A 20,986-nucleotide genomic window follows, 5' to 3' on the forward strand; every position below is an offset into this window, starting at 1 on the left:
AAGTGCTGCTGAAAAAAAGGATAGTGTACTTGCTTGAATCTAATGGGTTACAGGATCTGAGGCAACATGGCTTTACAAAAGGTAAATCGTGCCAATCGAACCCGATTGAATTTTTTGATTGGGTGACCAGATTACATGCTAGATGTAATTTACTTAGATTTCAGCAAAGCCTTTGATAAAGTTCCTCATAGGAGGCTGTTGAACAAACTTGAAGGGCTGAAATTAGGACCCAAAGTGGTGAACTGGGTTAGAAACTGGCTGTTGGACAGACATCAGAGGGTGGTAGTTAATGGAAGTCGCTCGGAGGAAGGAAAGGTGAGCTGTGGAGTCCCTCAGGGTTCGGTGCTGGGGCCAATCCTGTTCAATATGTTTGTGAGTGACATTGCTGAAGGGTTGGAAGGAAAAGTGTGCCTTTTTGCAGATGATACCAAGATTTGTAACAGAGTAACAGACATGATAGAAACCTTCAAGATCATGAAGGGCTTAGAAAGAGTGGACAGAGACAGATTTGCCGCCATTTCAAAAACCACTTTCCTTGACATACCTCCCAGGTCCTCATGATACGCCAGTTGAGAATCACTGTCCTAAATAATGCTCACAAAGTCCCTGCTCAGAGATTGAAAGGAAGATGAAACACATAGTACAATACACAAACATTGGGTATAGAGGGAACTAATCTCTATGAGTGGATCAATTACATGTGCTAAATCTTACACTAAACTATTAGCATTAATATTTGGTGATGCCTTAAGGTTCTTGAGATCAGATTATATATATTTTATATTGGTTTCCAAACGTTTTGGTTTATATTGTCTTCATGCTACTTTTATTATTTGGGTTTTTCCCCACATTTTCATACTGCACAATATGTTTTATTTTTTGCCTTAGATCTTTTCTAGGAAAGGAGATTAATAAATATAATAGGCAAGAAAGTAAATGCAATACATACCTAACCATGCCTGAATAACACTCATATAGTCTTTATTTCTGGCATCCAGAAGCTTGTCATATGAGGGGCAACCTGCCAAAAGGATATGATCATGGTCCTCACACATGGCTATCAAATGCTGCTCAGCACTCCTAGTGCAGCATATGTGATAATGAGCCAGCTTGGAGATAGCATGTCTGATAGAGTCATCTATGGTTCCACTGACTTCCCCTCCTTCAATGTGCAGAATTCTAATATTCATCAATGCTGCAGATGTTGCCAAGGCCAAAGCATCGAATCGATCCCCATGGACAATGAGGATATCAGGTTTCAGGCGGTTCAGGACATCTGGAAGCTTTACAAGTGCAAGGCCTACTGATTCCACCATGGCTGCTTCATCCTCCCCTCTTACAATAGTATGCAATCTTGCCTGGATTTCAAAATCATCTTGTTCAATCATGCGGTATGTGTTCCTAAGGAAGGGGAAGCAGAAAAAGTTTATATTATGTCAGACAAACTGCTCAAAAGATAGTACAGAAACAACCACTAAGAAAAACTTTGTTATAATGACCTGGAAGAGTTTGGTATTACGATACTCTTTGCTCAAGGAAGCATGAAAATTATTTACAATCTTAATATCTATAGAATTAAAATTAATTCTAACACATTGGAAGTGCACTGTTGTGTTAAACTTTAACTTGTGGTGGATTATGGTATGTGTCACTTGTAAATACAGTAGTCTACATTATCTGCACCGTTTAAAATATGTAAGACTACCCCACCCCCCCTCTGGGAGGCAGTCATACTCGATGCGAGGAACTGGAGGGCCTGAAGACACAAGTCAAGTTACTGGAGGGCAGAGTACTAGAACGAAAGGCACTTCAAGTAGTTGAGGAGATCAGAGAGGCTGAAAACTTCATGAAAGAGAGGAACATTGAAGAAGCAGTCAGGGAGGCAGAGAACACCATGGAAGAGAGGAACATCAAAGAAGAAGTCAGGGAGTTGGAGAAGTTCATTGAGGAGGCATACAGAGAGGCTGTGGAACAGCAGAGGAACTGCCAAGATACATCTACAGAGAGTGAGGACCACCTGGAGGAAAATCACAAGAAAGGACTAGATGACAGAGCAGCAGGACCTGGAAACAGCAGGGAACCCACAGGAAGACGAGTCCAGTGTAGGCCAATGCCGGGAGGAGGAAAGATGGAAGTGCACCGAGGACACAGACCTGTGGCTAGAGAGATGGACGTACACCAAAGACACGCACCTGTGGCTAGAGAGACAAGAGAAGATAGAGAAGACAGCAATCGTCGTGGGAGAACTACAGCAGGGAAACACTGAAGGAGATGTTCCGAATGCTAGGAAGGAAGCTGAAGATCAAAACGCCACTGGTAGCGTTCTCAGAGATCTTACTGGTACCCAGGACAGACGGAAAGAGGCAGACAGAACTGCAAGCAGTCAACGCATGGATGAGATGCTGGTGTGATGAAGAAGGATTCCACTAAGTGCGCAACTGGACAACGTTCTGGAGGAAGAGCAAGCTATACAGGAAGGATGGACTCTACCTCAAATGGCACAGAACGAGGCTACTTGCAAGCAACATCAAGCGAGAAATTGAGAAGTTTTTAAACTAAGAAGGGAAAGCTGACAGTCGACCAAGAGTCGATGGTTCGGGAAACGGTATACCCAGAGGATACCATGCAAGAAGATTGCAGGGAAGACTCACTGGATCATAGGCAAGATAGAAATCCCGGTGGATCGAAAGGAACAGAAGTGAAGGAGGCAGAAAGTGCAAGAAAGTAACAGGCCCGCAAACTTAAGTGTATGTACACAAATGCAAGGAGCCTATGAAATAAAATGGGGGAATTGGAGGTATAAAACAAAAAGATGACCTACACATCATCGGCATCATGGAAACATGGTGGAAAGAGGATGTCTGGAACACTGTACTACCAAGATACAAGCTATACCACAGAGAAAGAGTAGGACAGAAAGGTGGGGGGTTTTGCCCTATACATAAAAGAGGAAATTGAGTCTACCAGAGAGAACACGCCAGAAATGAACAATAAGGTAGAGTCTCTATGGGCCAAAATAACGGGAACAAATGGAACGGATACGAAGATCGGCATCTACTACCGACCCCCAGGGCAGTCCGAAGAGACTGATGAAGAAATGACGGACGAGATTAAACACAAATGCAAGGGAGGCAACGCAATTATTATGGGTGACTTCAATTATCTGAGGATAGATTTGAAACTAGGTAACTCCAGCTGCAGTAGAGAGACCATGTTCCTGGATGCTGTAGGAAAGGGGTGTCCAACCCGCGGCCTCATGAAGAATTCTGTGCAGCCCCGCTCACGAGGCGGTGTTTTCCTCTGCCAGCTCCCTCCTCCGTCTTGCTGCAGCGTTTGCTTAAAGCTATGAGCAGCGGATCCTATGCGCCTCTTGCGGCTGACCCGGAAGTGTTTCCCTCTGACGTTGCAACATCAGAGGGAACGCTTCCAGATCAGCCACAGGAGGTGCATGGAAGACGCTGCCCACGGCTTTGAGCAAACGCTGCAGGTATGGCTTTTGCTCCAAGAGCTGCAAGTTCAGTGCCGCCTGTAACTTCAGCCAGATCCTGGGGAGCCTATAGTGACTGAATATCAACACGGTCTCTGAGGAGGAGCTGATGACCCTGCCGGGGGTGAGCCGTGCCGGGGCAGCTGCAGGTGGCATGTGCGCCCATTGAGCCCTTCCCCAGTGTGCACAAGTGCCGACCCTTGCTGCACGTGGCCATGTGGAACCTACAGCACTGCTCCATGGACAAGACCAACAACTCAGTGCTCTGCATGACCCTGCTGGAGAACAGCGGTATTAAGCAAATGCTTCACTTGGCCATGAGGGGTAATTAGGGGTGAATGCTGCGCTGCTGATGGGTGTTGGGGGGGAGGGGAAAAATGCTGCTGCTGCTGCTGCACTCAATTGGGGAGAGAGAGGGAAGGATGGAGAAGGAAAAGGGAGAGGAATGAGAGATGTCAAGTCCATGGGAGGGAGAGTTGCCGGAGCATGGGAGGGGAGGGGAGGAAAGGAGACAGATGCCAGGCCAGGGGAAAGGAAGGAAGGAGAGAAAGGAATGAGAGGGGATGCCAGATAATGGAGGGGAAGGGGGAGTTGGAAGGAGAGGAGAGATGCCAGGGCATGGGGGAGGGAAGGGAAACTAAGGAGACAAATGCCAGACCAGAGGGAGAAGAGGTGCCAGAGAGGAGGTATCAGGGCATGGGGGAGGAAAGGGACGGAGATAGAGATGTCTGACCATAGGGTGAAGTGGTTAGGAAGGAAGAAAAGGAGAAGAAAGATGTCAGAGCATAGGAGAGGGGTGGAGACAGAAAAATGGAGAGAGGGGTGAAGCTGAAATGAATCATATACAAAGGAGAGAAGGAGTACAGGATAGACAGTTTATGGAAGGAGAATAGAAAGAGGGAAGATATCATATGGAACGGGGAGAGAGCAGAGAGAGAAATGGAAGGGGCAGAGAGAGGGCAGACAGTGGATGGAAGGGGCTGATGCTGCATGGAAGACAGAGAGAGGACAGATGCTGTCTAGAAAGAAGAGAGTGAGGATAAGATGATTAAAGCAAGGGGGATTTGTTCAGATATTTTTTTGGGTGGGAGGGTATTAAAAGAAGTGCCAGATTGGGCTTGGGGGAGAGCTTATGAGACAAGAAACAGAGGACAGAGAGAGATGGTAGGCAATGGTCTGAAGGGAGAGAAGTTGGACCTGGGGTAGTGTGGAGGAAGAGGGAAAGAGATACTTGAAGGGAGAACTGTTGGGAAGAGAAAGAAAGAAATGGTGGACCTGGAGAAGGGAGACAGGCAGGCAGGCAGGGGGGAGAGATGGGGTGGGGGACAGTTGGAAAGAGAAAGGGAGAGAAGTTGGATCTGGGGATGGGAGGGAGAAATGTTAGGCCTGTGGATGGAAGGCAGAGAGATGCAGCATCTCTCTCTTTTTTTCCTCCATTTTATTGTTCAACATCAAGGGGGGATGGAAGAAGAAAAACAGAAAAGAGATGGAGCAAAATGTTGGACCATGGAGATAGAGGAGGAGAGATGGAACCATGGGAGGGCAGGAGGGAAGAGAGCTGGGATAAGATGATGTTAGGGGGATGGAAAGAAAGGGATGGCGTTATAGCCTGACCAGTGGAGAGAGGGAGGGGGATTCTGAAAGTAGTGAGCCATGTGGATGAGGTCAAAATGGAGATGACAAGATGAGTGAGAGAGCAGTGAGTACAGTGGTAGAAATGTGGTAATGGGGAGTAAATAGAAGGGAATAGGAGGCTGGGAAAGGAATGAGATGGAAAATGGGACAGCTAGAGACAGAGAAGATGGAGAATTGAGAGATAGCTGAACATTTAAAAAGAAGAAGGGTGAGAAAGAAAGCAAGATTTGAGTAGACAGAGGCAGAAAAGAAAAAGTTAAGAAAGCTGAGGGAAAAATCAATATGTTGGAGACAGGCATAAGAAGGAAATAGAATGAGAGAAGAAGAGAAAAAAATGGACAGTAGACATTAGTTGAAGATAGAGAAAAAACTGAAAGAGAAACTGGGACCAAGAAGATGGAAAAACAAAACATCCAGACAACAGGGACCAAGAAGATGGAAAAACAAAACATCCAGACAAGGTAGAAAAAATGGTATTATTTTGAATTTATTAACTGGAATATATTAGCTTTGGGATATGTGCATCACAATTATTTTTGTATTCAGTGGCTTAGTCATATACAGCTGATTTGGGGAGGGACTGGAGCCCAAAATTAGTGGATGGGCACCAAAGTTTCTTCCTGCCTGAGTGCAATTTATAAATACTTGAGCTAGAGAGATCACGTGATGCACTGAGCCAAGGCAGAAGCAGGCTGCCTGAGCTCCCGGGCCCCGAGTCCTGAAGCGCCCTGTTACTAGCCTTTGGAGGTGAGCCGGGAGATAGCGCTTTACAGCGCTTGCTGTGCACAATATATGGACAGATTTCTGTCCTCTCTAACGTCGCCGATGTCCACCAGCACTCAAAAAAAGGATCGGGACCACTCGCAGCACGGCGCTGACAAAATGGCGCCGGTCACCTCCACAGCCGCGATTCAGCAAATAGCGCCGGAGGCGCTGACGGCCCTTACTCAAGCAGTAACAGTGGCAATGCAGCCCAGCATAGAAAAACTTTCTGAACAGCTCCAAAAGCTTGAAGATCTACTTATGGCGACTACTAGCCGCACCACAGCGCTGGAGACTCGGGTTTCCAGCGTCGAGGATACACAGCAAGCACATGACACCACGTTACAGGAACTGCAGGCTCTGACTCAAAAACAAGCAGAAAGACTGGATGATCTTGAAAATTGATCCAGAAGATCTAACTTATGTTTTTTGGGGATTCCGGAAACAGTACCCGGTCCTAAGCTCCTGCAGGTGCTGGAGGCCTGGCTGACCAGTTCCTTTCCCTTGAAGGAGGGCCTGGGGCCTATTCGACTGGCGAGAGCACACCGGCTAGGCCAAGAACAAGCAAGAGAGGCGAGGCCTCGCATGGTAATAGCCAAACTTTTAAACTATAACCATAAAGTGGAAATCTTGCGCAAATATAAACAACTTCGGGAGACTTTAGCATTTGAGGAGTCTAAGGTGCGCATTTTCCAGGACTACTCTGTGGCCCTAACGGAGCGCAGGAAGAAATTCTACCCACTTTGCTCCTCTTTGGCTGAAAAAAAAATACGCTTTCTCTTTTTATATCCAGCCACTTTGAAAATTTACCATCAGGGACGCTGGCAGGTATTTGAGGCCGCGGCTGAGACGGCCCTTTATGTGAACACTCAGGTGTTGCCCCAGTCGGACCTTGCATGAAAGGGCACATGGTGTGCTTCCTTGTTTGTCACATGCTCCTGTGTGCCTGTGGCATTGTGGATGCACCGGGATCTCCTGGTTTGGGGGAAGCCTGGATCTCAGATAATATGGCTGTTACTTGCTATTCTGGTTTAAGTTTGTTTACAATTTTGTGGTTTTTTCCTGTTCTAGTTCAGAAATTGATATACTGTATATTTGAGCTCATCCTAACATTTATTTGCTCTGCAGACTGCTCTTATGACTATTGTATTTACTGTATGGGAACTCGGGGCCCGGAGTGGCATTGTTTTGTGATCTTTCACACCTTTGGGACTGCCTAGGGTGAACCTGAGGCTGTGACCACAACCATGCAATTGGGGAGAAGGTTGGGAAGGTAGAGGGGGTTGGGGTTCCAATGGGGGGGAGTCCTTGGCCCACGTGGTTGCTGCTGGTATTCTTTCGATTATTGGGAAGGGTGGGATCAGACCCTGCTGCGAGACTCCTGCACCTGACATTTACCATGGTACTGGTGCTGCTCGGGCAGGTCCTGAGCGTCATGTGGCTGCCCTGGGTATGGCTGGGAACCCGGGTTGGATTTTTTCCGCACTTAGCATTTTATATGTTTGTACTAGCCCCTTTTATACCTGCTGGCTAACACTTTGAGAATAGTATCCTGGAATGTTTCGGGCATTACCTCTCCCATAAAACGAACAAAAATTTTAACACAGCTCAAACGACATAAGGTCGACATAGCCTGTCTGCAAGAAACCCGACTTACAGACTTGGAACATCAGAAATTGAGGAGGTCCTGGGTAGCCCCAGTGCATGCAGCATTTTCAACTCATAAACGGGCAGGGGTGGCGATACTGATTAGTAAGACATTGCCTTACACTGCGAAAGTAGTAGCCTCGGACCTACAGGGCCGCTACCTCTTGCTGCAGTTGTCAGTAGACACATATTCCTTTTACTTGATGAATGTATATGCACCTAATACCTATGACCATTCCTTCTTTGAGGTTCTAACTGCCATGCTTCTTGGGCGGGTTACTGATCCGGTATACATTGCAGGGGATTTCAATCAGGTGTTTGACCCGACTTGTGATCGTTCTCAGCCGGGACCTGGTGCGAGTATATCTCATACCAGAGGCCTGCCCTATCTTTGCGCCACTTTAGATCTGGTGGACCCGTGGAGAATTCTCCATACCACTGAACGGGATTACACACACCACTCCAGAGCACATAACACACAATTTAGGATAGATTACATCCTTACCACGCGCAGAGCATTTCTAAATGTGGATGCAGCGGTAATAGGCCCGGCGGTGATTTCAGATCACGCGATGATCTGGCTAGATGTGAATGTGAGCTTCGGTTTACGCGGACCTGTACGTTGGCGCTTCCCTAGTTATCTATTTTCTGATGACCATTTCAAAACATACCTAACGACTAAATGGGGTGAATTCCTAGACTTTAATGGTCAGCATAGCACTGATCCGACACTGTTTTGGAGCACGGCTAAGGTGGTGCTCAGAGGAGATTGTATAGCTTATGTAATAGCGCGTAATCACCGTTTGTCCCGGGGAATACTGCGGTTGGAAAAAGAACTAGCAAGCGCTAAGCGTCAGTATACCCTGTTCCCGACCCGCCATGCTAGGGAACACTTAGCTTCCGTGGAAACGACCCTCAACTCCTATATACATGAGCGCACGGTGAAAATGCTCTTGTATCAAAAATTTTGCTACCATCGCTATGGAAATCGGGCAGGGAAGTTATTAGCCCGCTTGACTTCCCAGGTGCGGGGTCACCGTTATGTTTTGGGATTGAGGGATAGTACGGGCCAATTTCAACACACTAGTGAACACATAGCACAAATTTTTCAGTCCCACTTCGGGAAGATATATGGGCGCCGGGACTAGGGAGCTGAACCCCTTATTAAGGACTATTTCACGGATTCCGGTTTACAGCCGCTCTCTGACTCGGATGTTAGGTTTCTTAATGCACCCATCACCCCTAAAGAACTACATAAAGCTATCCACAATCAACAAAATTTTTCGGCTCCAGGGCCGGATGGCTTTACGGCAGAATTTTATAAACTGCTCTCAGGGCAGCTTAGTCCTTTTTTAAGGGACTATTACTCCCAGGTAATCCAGGATGAACATTTCCCAGGAGAAGCGAATGAGGCTTTAATCACGTTGATATTGAAGCCTGGCAAAGACAGTTCTGCTCCCGAGTCCTATCGCCCAATTTCTTTGCTGAATGTAAACATCAAAATTCTGTCCAAAATCTTAGCTGATAGATTAGCGACCCTTCTCCCCGATGTGATTGCATCCACACAAGTCGGCTTTGTACAGGGTAGACAAGCAGTACACAACATACGTAAAGCATTGATAGCCTTAGCGCACACGCAATTTCATCACACTCCTATGCTTCTACTCAGTTTGGATGCGGCACAGGCGTTCAACCAGGTCAATTGGACGTACCTCTCTGAAGTGCTAAATTGTATGGGGATATCTGGCTGGTTCGTATTGAGAGGGGAACTCCTCTTATTTCTATTGTACCTCGAACCCTTTCTTCTCACAGTGTCTCAGGACCCCAACATAGTGGGAGTGGACTTCGGGACTCATTCACTCAAAGTGTTGGCCTTTGCAGATGACCTATTATTTTTGCTAACTGACCCCGCTCACTCTGTTCGATATTTATTGCAAGCGCTTGACGAATTCAACTTTTATTCGGGATTTACGTTGAACTACCAGAAATCTATGGTCCTAGCTAGCCCCATGACACTACAACAGACATGGAGTGGTCACTTCCCATTTACGTGGGTTCAGGCTTCAATTCGCTATTTGGGGGTACAGATCCCCCGAGACCTTACGACCCTGTACTCCAGCAATATCACCCCATTGCTTCAAGACACCTCACAACATCTACAGAATTGGTCCACTTTTCCCTTATCGGTGGCGGGTCGGGTAGCCCTTTTTAATATGGTGCTCTTTCCCAAATGGTTATATCGCTTTCAGGTTTTACCTCTGCTGCTGTCCCATGCCCATAACATTCGTTTAACGAAAGAGCTACAGCGTTTTCTATGGGGTGGTAAGCGACCACGTATGCCCTTGCTAAGGATGTGTCTGCCCAGGGATAGGGGGGGCTATGGTTTATTAAATGTACGTTGGTATGCTATGGCTTGTCAGATGAGACATATTAATGATTGGTTTAGAGGAACATCTGATTTTTCTGCTACACCACTGGAGTTATCTTTGCTGGCTCCTTTCCATGTGAGCTATTTTCTACATGTGGCGGATCCGAGGATGCGTCCTTTGGTGTCTCATTACCCCATTTTTACGCCGGCCAGAAGGACATGGAGATGGGTTTGTAAAACAGCCAAATTGTCTTCTAGGGTGTTTTTATATTTGCCTATACTGGGCAATGGAGCTTTCCAGCCGGGCATGCAAAATGCCACCTTTATTAGGTGGCAAGCACAAGGTCTACAATATCTTTTTCACCTGTTTTCGGAGGAGGGAAACCTGGTCACATTTGCCGAGCTGCAACAGACTTTTGACCTACAGGCTAATGATCTCTTCACCTATTACCAGATCCGTCACTATGTTCAGTCCCTCCCAGTGGCTGCCCTTACTGAAGTCTGCAGGGAGGTGCTTTCGGAACTCTTCAGCCTTTCAGCCCAACAGAGGATTTCTCTACGATTTCATATTGTGGGGATCCGGGATTGCCAACCAAATACGAATTTGGATATATTAGCGACAGCGTGGGCTGAGGACTTGCATTGCCAGTTGACTGCTCAACAGTTACAACGGGTCCTGAAGAACATTCAGAAGGTGTCATCCAATATTACTCACTGGGAAATGCAATTGAAAATTGTTCTTAGACTTTACATTCCACCGGAACGTGCAGCCCGGATGGGGATTACTGCGTCGCATTCTTGCCCGAAATGCAATCAGGCTCACGCATCTTTGAGTCACATGTTTTGGGCCTACCCCGCAATCCAACAGTTTTAGAGACATCTTGGCCTATATATCACATCGCTTTGGGGAAGGCGATGGCTTCCGCAACCGAGGGCGTTATTTGGATTTTATAATATAGCCTCGCCCAAACCCAGGGGAATGTCAGCATTTATTCTCCAGAGCCCTTTTGATGGGAAAAAAAGCCATCCTCACCAACTGGCTCTCCCGTGATCCCCCGTCATATGCACAATGGAGATCCCTAATGATAGTGCACGCAACACTGGAGAGACGCATGGTGGGAGACTTGACTCTTGGCCCGGGTCGCAAATTTTGTCAGGTGTGGGAGCACTTCTGGCAGGACATCACACCGTGTGCTCGCAGTAGACTTTTGAATCTTTAAGATTTTATTCCCACTCTCAGCTGTTGGACTGGCCATGGATTCTTGGGGAGGGGAGGGGGGGATGGGAGGGGAACTGATTATATTGTTGAAAATGTTATTTCCTGAATGGTACTATTGTTTGTATTTGCTTCTTACTGCTGGAATAATAAAAATCATTTAAACATAAATACTTGAGCTAGTGGGGATTCCCAAGCCCTGCCAACTGAAGACATCTTCTTCCAGTCTGGCAACTCAAAATCTCCAAGCTTTGCAGCCAATGGCAATATCCTCAAGCTGCCCCTGCTTTCATGCATGCATGAAAGCCAAAGGTGAGGCAGGGAGGAGGGAAGGCAGCAGCTCTGCAATATTGCTGCCAGCTGCAGAACTTGGGATGTTGGAGGGGGAGGAGGTGGCTGTCAGTTGGTGAGGCTTGGGGATCCCTACTAGCTACAGCAGGGGAGATGTTCATTTTGAGGGAGCCTAAGCTCAGAGTGGGAGGCCCAAAAAAGCTGTAATATTTACCCTGACTGAACGATCTTCCACGTGCGCTGCTGACAGCTGATTCAGCATCCCCGTCTCTGAAGAGGCTCACCATAGCTGTAATAGAAGTGAATGAGAGAACCAGGAGCGCGCATCCCTGCTCATCAGCGCCCTGACTGAGACTATCCCTATCAGCATACGTTGTTCAGCAGGAACTTGTCCAACTTTGTCTTGAATCCCTGGAGGATGTTTTCCCCTATGATAGACTCCAGAAGAGCGTTCCAGTTTTCCACCACACTCTGGGTGAAGAAGAACTTCCTTTTGTTTGTACAGAACCTATCCCCTTTCAACTTTAGAGAGTGCCCTCTCGTTCTCCCCACCTTGGAGAGGGTGAACAACCTGTCTTTATCTACTTAGTCTATCCCATTCAGTACCTTGAATGTTTCGATCATGTCCCCTCTCGATCTCCTCTGTTCGAGGGAGAAGAGGCCCAGTTTCTCTAATCTTTCGCTGTATGACAACTCCTCCAACCCCTTAACCATTTTAGTCGCTCTTTTCTGGACCCTTTCGAGTAGTACTGTGTCCTTCTTCAAGTACGGTGACCAGTGCTGGACGCAGTATTCCAGGTGAGGGCGTACCATGGCCCGGTACAGCGGCATGATAACCTTATCCGATCTGTTCGTGATCCCCTTCTTAATCATTCCAAGCATTCTGTTTGCCCTTTTCGCCGCTGCCGTGCATTGCGCGGATGGTTTCATCGACTTGTCGACTAGTACTCCCAAGTCTCTTTTCTGGGGTGTCTTCGTGTACAAGATTTTGTTACCAACATGCATCACCTTACACTTGTCCATGATCTGGAATATCGAGTACTATCTTTTCTCATGGAAGAAACATCAACAGTGCTGGTGGTCAGTGTTGTGGTATGCTCAGGCCGGACCAGCACCGGAGGGTGTTGACACCGAAAAAAGAGGTGTCGGGACCAGCATTTGGAAAGCTCCCACAGCTCTTCCCTAAGCAAAGAATCTATTTTCTGCTTAAGGGTAAGCACCAGTAAGGAAGGTGTAGGCTTTTTCGCTGGTACCGAAGGTGCAGCAACATGGTCCGGTAGCCAATGTAGAGGCACTCACCGAGATTGGGACCATGCGCTTATGTGACTTTTTTGAGGTTGGCATGACTTGACTCAATGTAGCTTTGACCTGTGTCCCGGAGAGGGTAGGGGAAGGCTTCTTAGCTGGCTTACCCAAAGAGATGGTATATTGCGACACCGGACTTCGACTCAAAGTAGGTTATTCTGCCGGTGGCAAAGTTTTTGGTGTCGCCTTTGCAGGCACGGTCGGTATCAGAAACGATGTTGGTTCTCCCTTCATAGCGACACCAAAAAGTTGCTACTGTTGAAGGCGGCGATTTTTCAAAGTCCTATTTTGTAGAGACAAACAGCGCATGCAGGTTTCAGGACAGTGCTTGGGTCACAAACACTGGAGATACCAGCAGTGAGGGTCAGTTAGAGAAATAGCCTGAGCACAGCAACCGCACTTTTTAAATCCTGTGACGGGTGTGACATGGACGGGAACACTGCCTCTGCCAAATTAAACGCAATGACTGAGGTGGATGAAGAGGCCCTGCCAGGCCAAAAGCCCGCCAATGGCAAAAGGAGAAAAATAAAACATAACTTTTTTTCTTTTTAAGTTTTTACCGAAGAAAAAGAAAAAGGAAAAAAGTTAGTTGTTTTCAATGAAGATTCCTTGCACATTTGATTTCTATGGTATTTTCTTATCCCAGGAAAACTGATTGCATATTTTATAAAATACACCTCTAAATGAGCTCTTTATCTTTCCACCTAAACCCCATCTCTCCCCTCTTCCCCCGTTCTCTATTTCTGTGAACACCCTCATCCTCCCTGTTTCATCGGCTCGCAACCTCGGGGTAATATTTGACTCCCCTCTCTCCTCTTCACATATCCAACAGATTGCCAAAACCTTTAATTTCTCTCTCTACAATTTTGCTAAAATCAGACCCTTCCTTTCTGAGCATACTGCTAAGACCCTCATCACCTCTTACCTAGACTACTGCAACCTGCTTCTCACTGGCCGCAATCCAGTCGGGTTTTCAGGATTTCCCCAATGAACATGCATATTCATTGGGGAAATCCTGAAAACCCGACTGGATTGTGGCCATCAAGAAGAGACTTTGAGACCTCTGCACTAAACCATCTATTCCCCCTTCAATCTGTTCAGAACTCTACTGCATGCCTCATATTCTGCCAATGTCACTATGCCCTCTCCTCAAGTCACTTCATTGGCTCCCTATCCGTATCCACATATACATCAAACTCCTCTTAATTGCTTACACATGTATTTGCTCCACAGCTCCTGTTTCTCTACTCTCATCACACTCCCCAATTCCCTACCCACCGGGCACTCTGTTCATCGGGTAAGTTTCTCTTATTTGAACTCTTCTCCTCTACAAACTCCGTCCTTTCTACTTTATTGCACTGTATGCTTGGAACAAACTGCATGACTCAGTATGTCAAGCTCTGTCTCTGGAAGTATTCAAATCCAGACTCAAAGCCCACTTCTTTGAAGTTGCTTTCAATTCCAAACTCCTATCCACCTGCTAAGCATCAATATCTGTCTTATTATTCCCTCTGTAATTCCCCCACCTGAGCACCGTGTATAGATGCACCTTCTTGTCCAGTTTGTCATGACTAGATTGTAAACTCTTTTGAGCAGACTGTCTCTCTAAGTTTCATGTACAGTGCTGTGCACATCTATAGAAATGATAAGTATTAGTAGTAAATGCTAATTTTCCTCTCATTGTGCACATCTCTGCCCTGAGAACATCTACAATATATTGCATAAAAGTAAGCACTATGGGCCATATTCTATAAATGACGTCCTACCACTGTCTAACCAGTCAACTGGGGCACACGTTTTCTTAAAAAAACAAAAAAAAAACCAACCCAAAGCAGGCAACCTACACTGTAAGCGTCTGTCACAGTTGAGGGAGATGCTTAGAGATGCTTAAGCTCACCCAAAGCTGGGAGTGGTTTTGCCCATATAAGCGTCTCCTAGGGCCGCAATAGGTACCTGAAATGTAGACCACTGACATGCTGGCCTACATTTCAATTAGATGTGACCGCTGAACTGATCACGGCAAGGAAATCTCCCTGCCGTGATCAATTGAACGGCCATGGCAGGGAACCCCCTAGCCGCACTGCAAGTCGGCAGGCAGGAGGGATGCCCAATCCCTCCTGCCCAAACCACAAAACAACCTGGCAGGAGGGATGCCCACTCTCTCCTGCCGGAACCCCCCCTACACCCACATCCCCGAAGGGATGGATGCCCATCCACTCCTGCCACCACCCCTCCCCCAACATCCCCAGAAAGACACTCCCTCCCGCCAGTGCACACACACAACATCCCCAGCAGGAGTGGCTTTAGGGATCTGGCCAATCGAGTCTCAGGCCACTCCCACTGTATCCCAGAATGCACTGGGAAGGAGGCCTAAGACTCCAGCTTGGCCCAGGGGCCTAATGCCCCTCCTGGGCCAATTAGGAGCTTAGGAGCCTCCCTGGTGCATCCCAGGATGCACCAGGAATAAGGCCCGCCATTCTGAAGAGGTGAGCCTGCCAGCCGGAGGAAGCAGGCATCCCTCCAGCCAGCCTTCCTATTGAAGGTATTGGTGGGGGGGCGCCGGCAGGAGGGATTCCCTCCTGCCGTGGATGTTGCCGGTAGGAGAAGTGGGCATCCCTTCTGCTGGGGATTGTTTAAGGTTTTGGGGAGCAGGAATTGGGCATCCCTCTTGCCATGGACAGTGTGTGTGTGGGGGGGGGTTGGGAGTGGCAATAAGAGGAAGTGGGCATCCCTCCTGCTGGCTGACTTGTCATGGGGTTCCCTGCTGCCGTCACTCAGCTGATCACAGTAGGTAGATTCCCTTGTCGCAATCAGCTCAGCAGCAACACAATTCTCTAAATGGAGTCTGTGACATGAACGAAGAACTGGGGTGGCAATTTTGTATAGGATGTCCATGTGCCATTGTTGCTAAGACTGGGTATCCTATACAGCATCAGACCCTATGTTTTCTGATCACTTTATAACCTTGGGAAATGCCCATCTGATTCTAAAAACTGTTCTATAAATTCAAATCACTTTCGAAAATGTCACCTAAATATTAAAGAAAGAGACCAATTTCAGTCATTTCAATTGACAGATCTAAAAAAGAAAAAAAAATTGTGTCACTCACTCCACTGCTTTTCAAGCCAAAGATGACTGAGCCCATGCAGAAGGGAATACAAAACTCCAACCAACAATTTTGAAACTGTTTTAACACCAATCCCCTCTTCTACAAAACCGCACTAGCGGTTTTTAGCGCAGAGAGCTGCGCTGAATGGCCTGCATTACTCACGATGCTCACTGAGTTCCTTTGAGCGTCGGGAGCAGCAAGGGGCATTCAGTACGGCTCTCTGCACTAAAAACTGCTAGCGCGGTTTCGTAGAAGAGGTGGTAAGCTTCAGCAGAAGGAAAATTAGGTACACAAGTTCCCATCTTACCCATAATCATCAATCAGATGAGAGCCCAGAACTACCACATCAAGTTCAAAGAACTCTGGCTCTGCTTTGATACCAGACATAATTGGAGCTAGCTTGGAATAATCTGCTCTATTGCAAGTGGCAACACAAACTCTAAGCTTTCTCTGGTTGTTCTTCTCCATTGTTTCTCTTCTTTTTGAAAGATTCTGGAAATATAGTTCCTAAAACAAAATTAGAAAATGAAAATAGCAATTATTATCTGTGAATTCAAAAAAAATATACATTACAGTACATTAATAAATTTATGTATCTCTTCAAAACAAACAGTGGTTTAGCTAGGATTGAATGGGTTCCAAGCAGAACAATTAAAATGGGCCCTTATAACACCATATTTCCCAAAGTAGAAGAAACTGGAAACAGATACAAGGAGGTGGAACTGAAAAATCTGTTTGATGCCATCTGCAAGTTTCCTGCGACTATGGGGATAGAACCTACAGTCAACTCCTGTACCCTTTACACTGGAATAGTACAATTTCATGTTGAAAATCAACAACTAGTTTTAAATTTTATGGAATATGTTATTCACCTGTGCATTTTTGCATAATTTCATAGAAATTTACCAATTACTGATAATAATTTTTTTGTATTTGCATTGCCTTCTGAGCCTCAATCATCAATTTATTTTACCGTATATACTAAAATATAAACTAACATTTTTGGGCCCAAAATGAGGATCTTTGTTTATATTTGAGCTACTACCTGACCTCTCTTCAATCCCCCAAGGACCACCAACAGTGCTGTAGTCACATGCCTACCCCTCACCGAAGAACACTGGTACCACTATTCTACCACCCAAAAATGACCCGCGCTGTTGTTCTCCCACCAGCATGATAGTCACAAACCTACCCCACAGAATACCAGTACTGCTACCCTACCACCCTCAAAATGACCTGCACCGTTGCCCTCCATGCACGCCCCCACCAGTACTGTAGTTGCAAGCCCCTCTCCGAACACCAGCACCACTATTCTGCCACCCCATGCCGTTGCCCTCCAAGCGCGCACCCCCTCCAGCTGACATCACACTTACCCATCATCTGTTGAAAAAAAAAAAACAACTCGCCACCAATGCTAGGTGTTGATCTGATGTAGGGTCTCAAACATCTGCTCATGTTCAAGCCTGCCAGCTCCCACCCTCTCTGACAATCTCCAAGCATCTCAGAGGGGTCAGGAACCAACAGGCTTTGAGCATGCTCAAGGCTCTATATCGGATTAACACAGAGCAATGGCGGCAGCAGCTATTTTCTTCAAGAACTAATGGGTAAGTGTAATGTCAGCTGAGGGTGTGCGCATGGAGGGTAACTGAATGGGTCATCTTAGAGATGGCAGAATAGTGGTGCCAGTGTTCTTTGGGGAGGGAGGGCATGTGACTAAGCACTGGTGGGGGAGCGCATGAAAGGCAAAGGCACAAGTCATTTTGGGAGTGGTAGGATAGCAGTACTGGTGCTCTACTGTGGGGTAGATGTGTGACTATAGAACTGGTAAGGGGTGTGCATGGAATGGAGGGCAACGGCATTTGTTTTGATATTGTTATTTTTTTTGTAATTCTTTATTTAAACACTGCACACGTATTGTTTCACAGTGAAATAATAATAAGATCAAGTAATGTCTGCAAGTAGTTGAAAAGTGCATGTATTTAAAACATGACTGAACTTTCTTGAACAAAAAGAAAAAGTATATTAGTTGTTCAAACCTATGTTTTAAATTGGACCAAAACCCAGACCCTTCCTCCCATTCTCTACCTCTTTAATACGAGTCAACTCTTTTCCCCCCTTTCTTGGGAGAAAAAAGGGTACCTCAGTTTATATTCGAATCAGTTTATATTTGAGTATATATGGTACTTATTTACCCATACTGACACTACCCACCCCCCTTTTTACTAAGAGTTCCTATGAGTGTCGGGAGCAACACAGAGCATTCAGCATGGCTCACTGCGCTAATAACCGCTATCGCGGTTTAGTAAAAAGGGGGGGGGGGGTAAGTTTCATTTTCTCATTCATATGATTTTTCAAGTGTCATTAAGTATTGCATGTAATACAAGGAACACCATAGGATTATATGAGTAAATTCACAAAATAAGATATTCCTAATTGAACAAAAACAAAGGGAATCAACTTTTCAATAAATTAAAGAAAAAAACATTAAGGCAGAGACACAGAAAATTATGAATCTAGAACTCCATTTATTCTATCTCAATCTGAAGAATAATATTAAAAAGCTTGACAACATTTTTCTTGTGTTCAACTACTGCTTTATCCTGCAAAAATAATTCCAAATCATAGCACTACTTTAATACTGAAAATGTTCACAAGAAAAACACAACTGCAAGTTTAGACTCATTTACATCATTTGGTGGAATGAGGCAGAGAACAACCTGTAGCTAAACTACCAACTTTCAGAGTATATAGCATTGAATGATGAGATAGATATAATAGGCATTTCAGAGATCTGGTGGAAGGAGGACAATCAATGGGACACTGTTACCTGGCTACAAATTATATCGCAAGGATAGAATAAATCAAATTGGAGGGGGGAGGTAGCGCTGTATGTTAAACAGTGAATTGAATTGAATCAAATAAAATAAACATTCTGCATGACGTAGATAGCAGTGTGGAATCCTTATGGATAGAAATTCCATGTGTGAAAGGAAAGAATATAAAAGGTAGGGTTATAATACCATCCCCCAGGACAAATTAAGCAGACAGATGAAGAAATGTTTTCAGAGATAAGGAAAGTTGGAGAAATGAGCAATACTATAATAATGGGTGATTTCAATTACCAAAGAAAAAGCAAAAATTATGCTTGACACAGTAATGATCACTCCACTGACCACTATGTAGGGTGAGAGAGAAACACAATATTTTGCACTAAGCTATACACAGCATATAAATATGTGGAGAAATAAGTCTCAATTAATGCTTCATGGGCTCAAAAAAACACCATAGCAGTGTTTACTGCAGTTCTATCACAATGTCCATATAGTGTTTTATTCACAGGGTCAGTCAGTATCAAAATCAAAAAGCAAACACTACAGTGTACTAACACCAAGCACTGCTGAAACTAAGCAGGAAAATCGTATTTATATTTTCATTCAGGCACAATGCTGCTGCTTGTTTCTTCCACACACCAATACCCTGACAGGGAGTTCCTGTTTCGCCAGTCAGGGCTGCGTCAGGGGATAAAACACTCCAGCTGCAACCCTCACATATGCTGCAGCAAGCTTGGGCTAATCCATACCCGGTTTCAGGTGCTGGTGCTCACAGACACTTAGGCAAAGCCTCAAATCGAGGTATATAACTCCTTCCACTCAGGGGAATTCACCAATAGGCAAGTTGAGAAAGAGCAGACTGAAGATATAATTGGATCCTTAAACAAACTCATCTTCCAAAGGGAAATCACTCCCCCTTATACCAGAAATCCAATCAGATCGCTGAAAATACTATCAAGTCTATTGCAAGGGCAAGTCTACAGAGATGAAAAACACTCCCACATATAGCAGGAGTATCCAATCAGGAATAGAAGGGGCGGGACCCAGCATGTAAGGTAAAAGAAACACAGCTTCCTAAAGAAACAGCTGATATAGGGCTGAAGTTCTTATCTTAATTTTGTTACAAGAACGCTGACCACTCAACCCTGTTATTTAGTCCATCAGGTATGATAGTACAGTGGTACCTTGGTTTACAAGCATAATTCGTTCCAGAAGCATGCTCGTAAACCAAAACACTCGTATATCAAAGCAACTTTTCCCATAAGAGTTAGTGTAAACTAGAACCGCTGCCTCTGCCATAGACCTATCCATGCGGCTCTTCCAGTTCTCCTCAGCTGCTGTTCGCTGCCTCACTAATGTTCGCTGCCTCTCACTGTGGGTTGTGCGGGTAGTGATGGTGAGCCCCGGCTCCAGGGTGCTGGCTGTAAACAAACCACCGCCGCCACTGAGCCCTGCTACTCTCGGACGCTGCCCCTCCCCCCGGATGTCACTACCCCCTCTGCCGGGACACTCAGGTGCTGGCTCACTCATGCTGGACGCACCCCGACTCCCATGCTCCACCTGAGGCCACCGATGCTGCTATCGCCTCCTCCCCACCCCTCCCCCGACTGGCCCTGTCCTTACCCCTGCGCCGCCGGTGATAGAAAGTGCCTGCCGCCGGTCTGCTGCTGAGCCTTGAGCATTTGCGCATGCTCAGGCCTTCTGGATCTCACCCTCTCCGAGATTCTCATGAGATCTCGAGTCTCATGAGAATCTCGGTGAGGGTGAGATCCAGAAGGCCTTGAGCATGCACAGATGTTCAAGGCTCAGCAGCAGACTGGCGGCAGGCCATTTCTAACTCCGGTGGCACACGGGTAAGGACAGGAACTGTCAGTAGATGGGGAGGAGACAAATCATGAAGGGAGGGAACAGCGCCGGTGGCCTCGGGGGGAACAATACTGCTGGTCGGGTCGGGGCTCACAAATCGAGTCAATGCTCGGTTTACGAGTTACACTTGCAAACCGCGTTACTCGTAAACCGAGGTTTGACTCTATTTAAATTATAGATAGCACAGTTACTTACCGTAACAGTTGTTATCCAGGGACAGCAGGCAGCTATTCTCACATATGGGTGATGTCATCCATGGAGCCCGGATGCGGACAGCCTCGCAAGCAGAAGTAGAAAACTGGAAGCAGGTCTCAAGTAGGATCGAGGAGACTTCACCCTATGTATGGAAACAGGCAATGCTGTTCATAAATGAATAGGGCTAGAAGCTGTAGATCGAAACTCAGTGGTTTGGATCGAGGAATCTCGAAGCACTCCCAAAGACTCTGGAGTGTGAGGATTCCTGTCGAGA

The 20,986-nt window shown here is 46.2% G+C and overlaps 1 protein-coding gene across 1 annotated transcript in view; it reads right to left on the reverse strand.

Annotated features, from left to right (window-relative positions):
• GNE (glucosamine (UDP-N-acetyl)-2-epimerase/N-acetylmannosamine kinase) overlaps positions 1-20,986 on the reverse strand; it is a 547,927-nt gene that overhangs the window by 434,974 nt on the left and 91,967 nt on the right. The window contains 2 exon segments of the mRNA XM_033917983.1: positions 950-1,401; positions 16,128-16,327. Coding sequence (XP_033773874.1) covers positions 950-1,401; positions 16,128-16,327 — 652 coding nt within the window.

Source organism: Geotrypetes seraphini, chromosome 1, assembly GCF_902459505.1.
Source record: "Geotrypetes seraphini chromosome 1, aGeoSer1.1, whole genome shotgun sequence".
Lineage (NCBI taxonomy): Eukaryota > Metazoa > Chordata > Amphibia > Gymnophiona > Dermophiidae > Geotrypetes > Geotrypetes seraphini.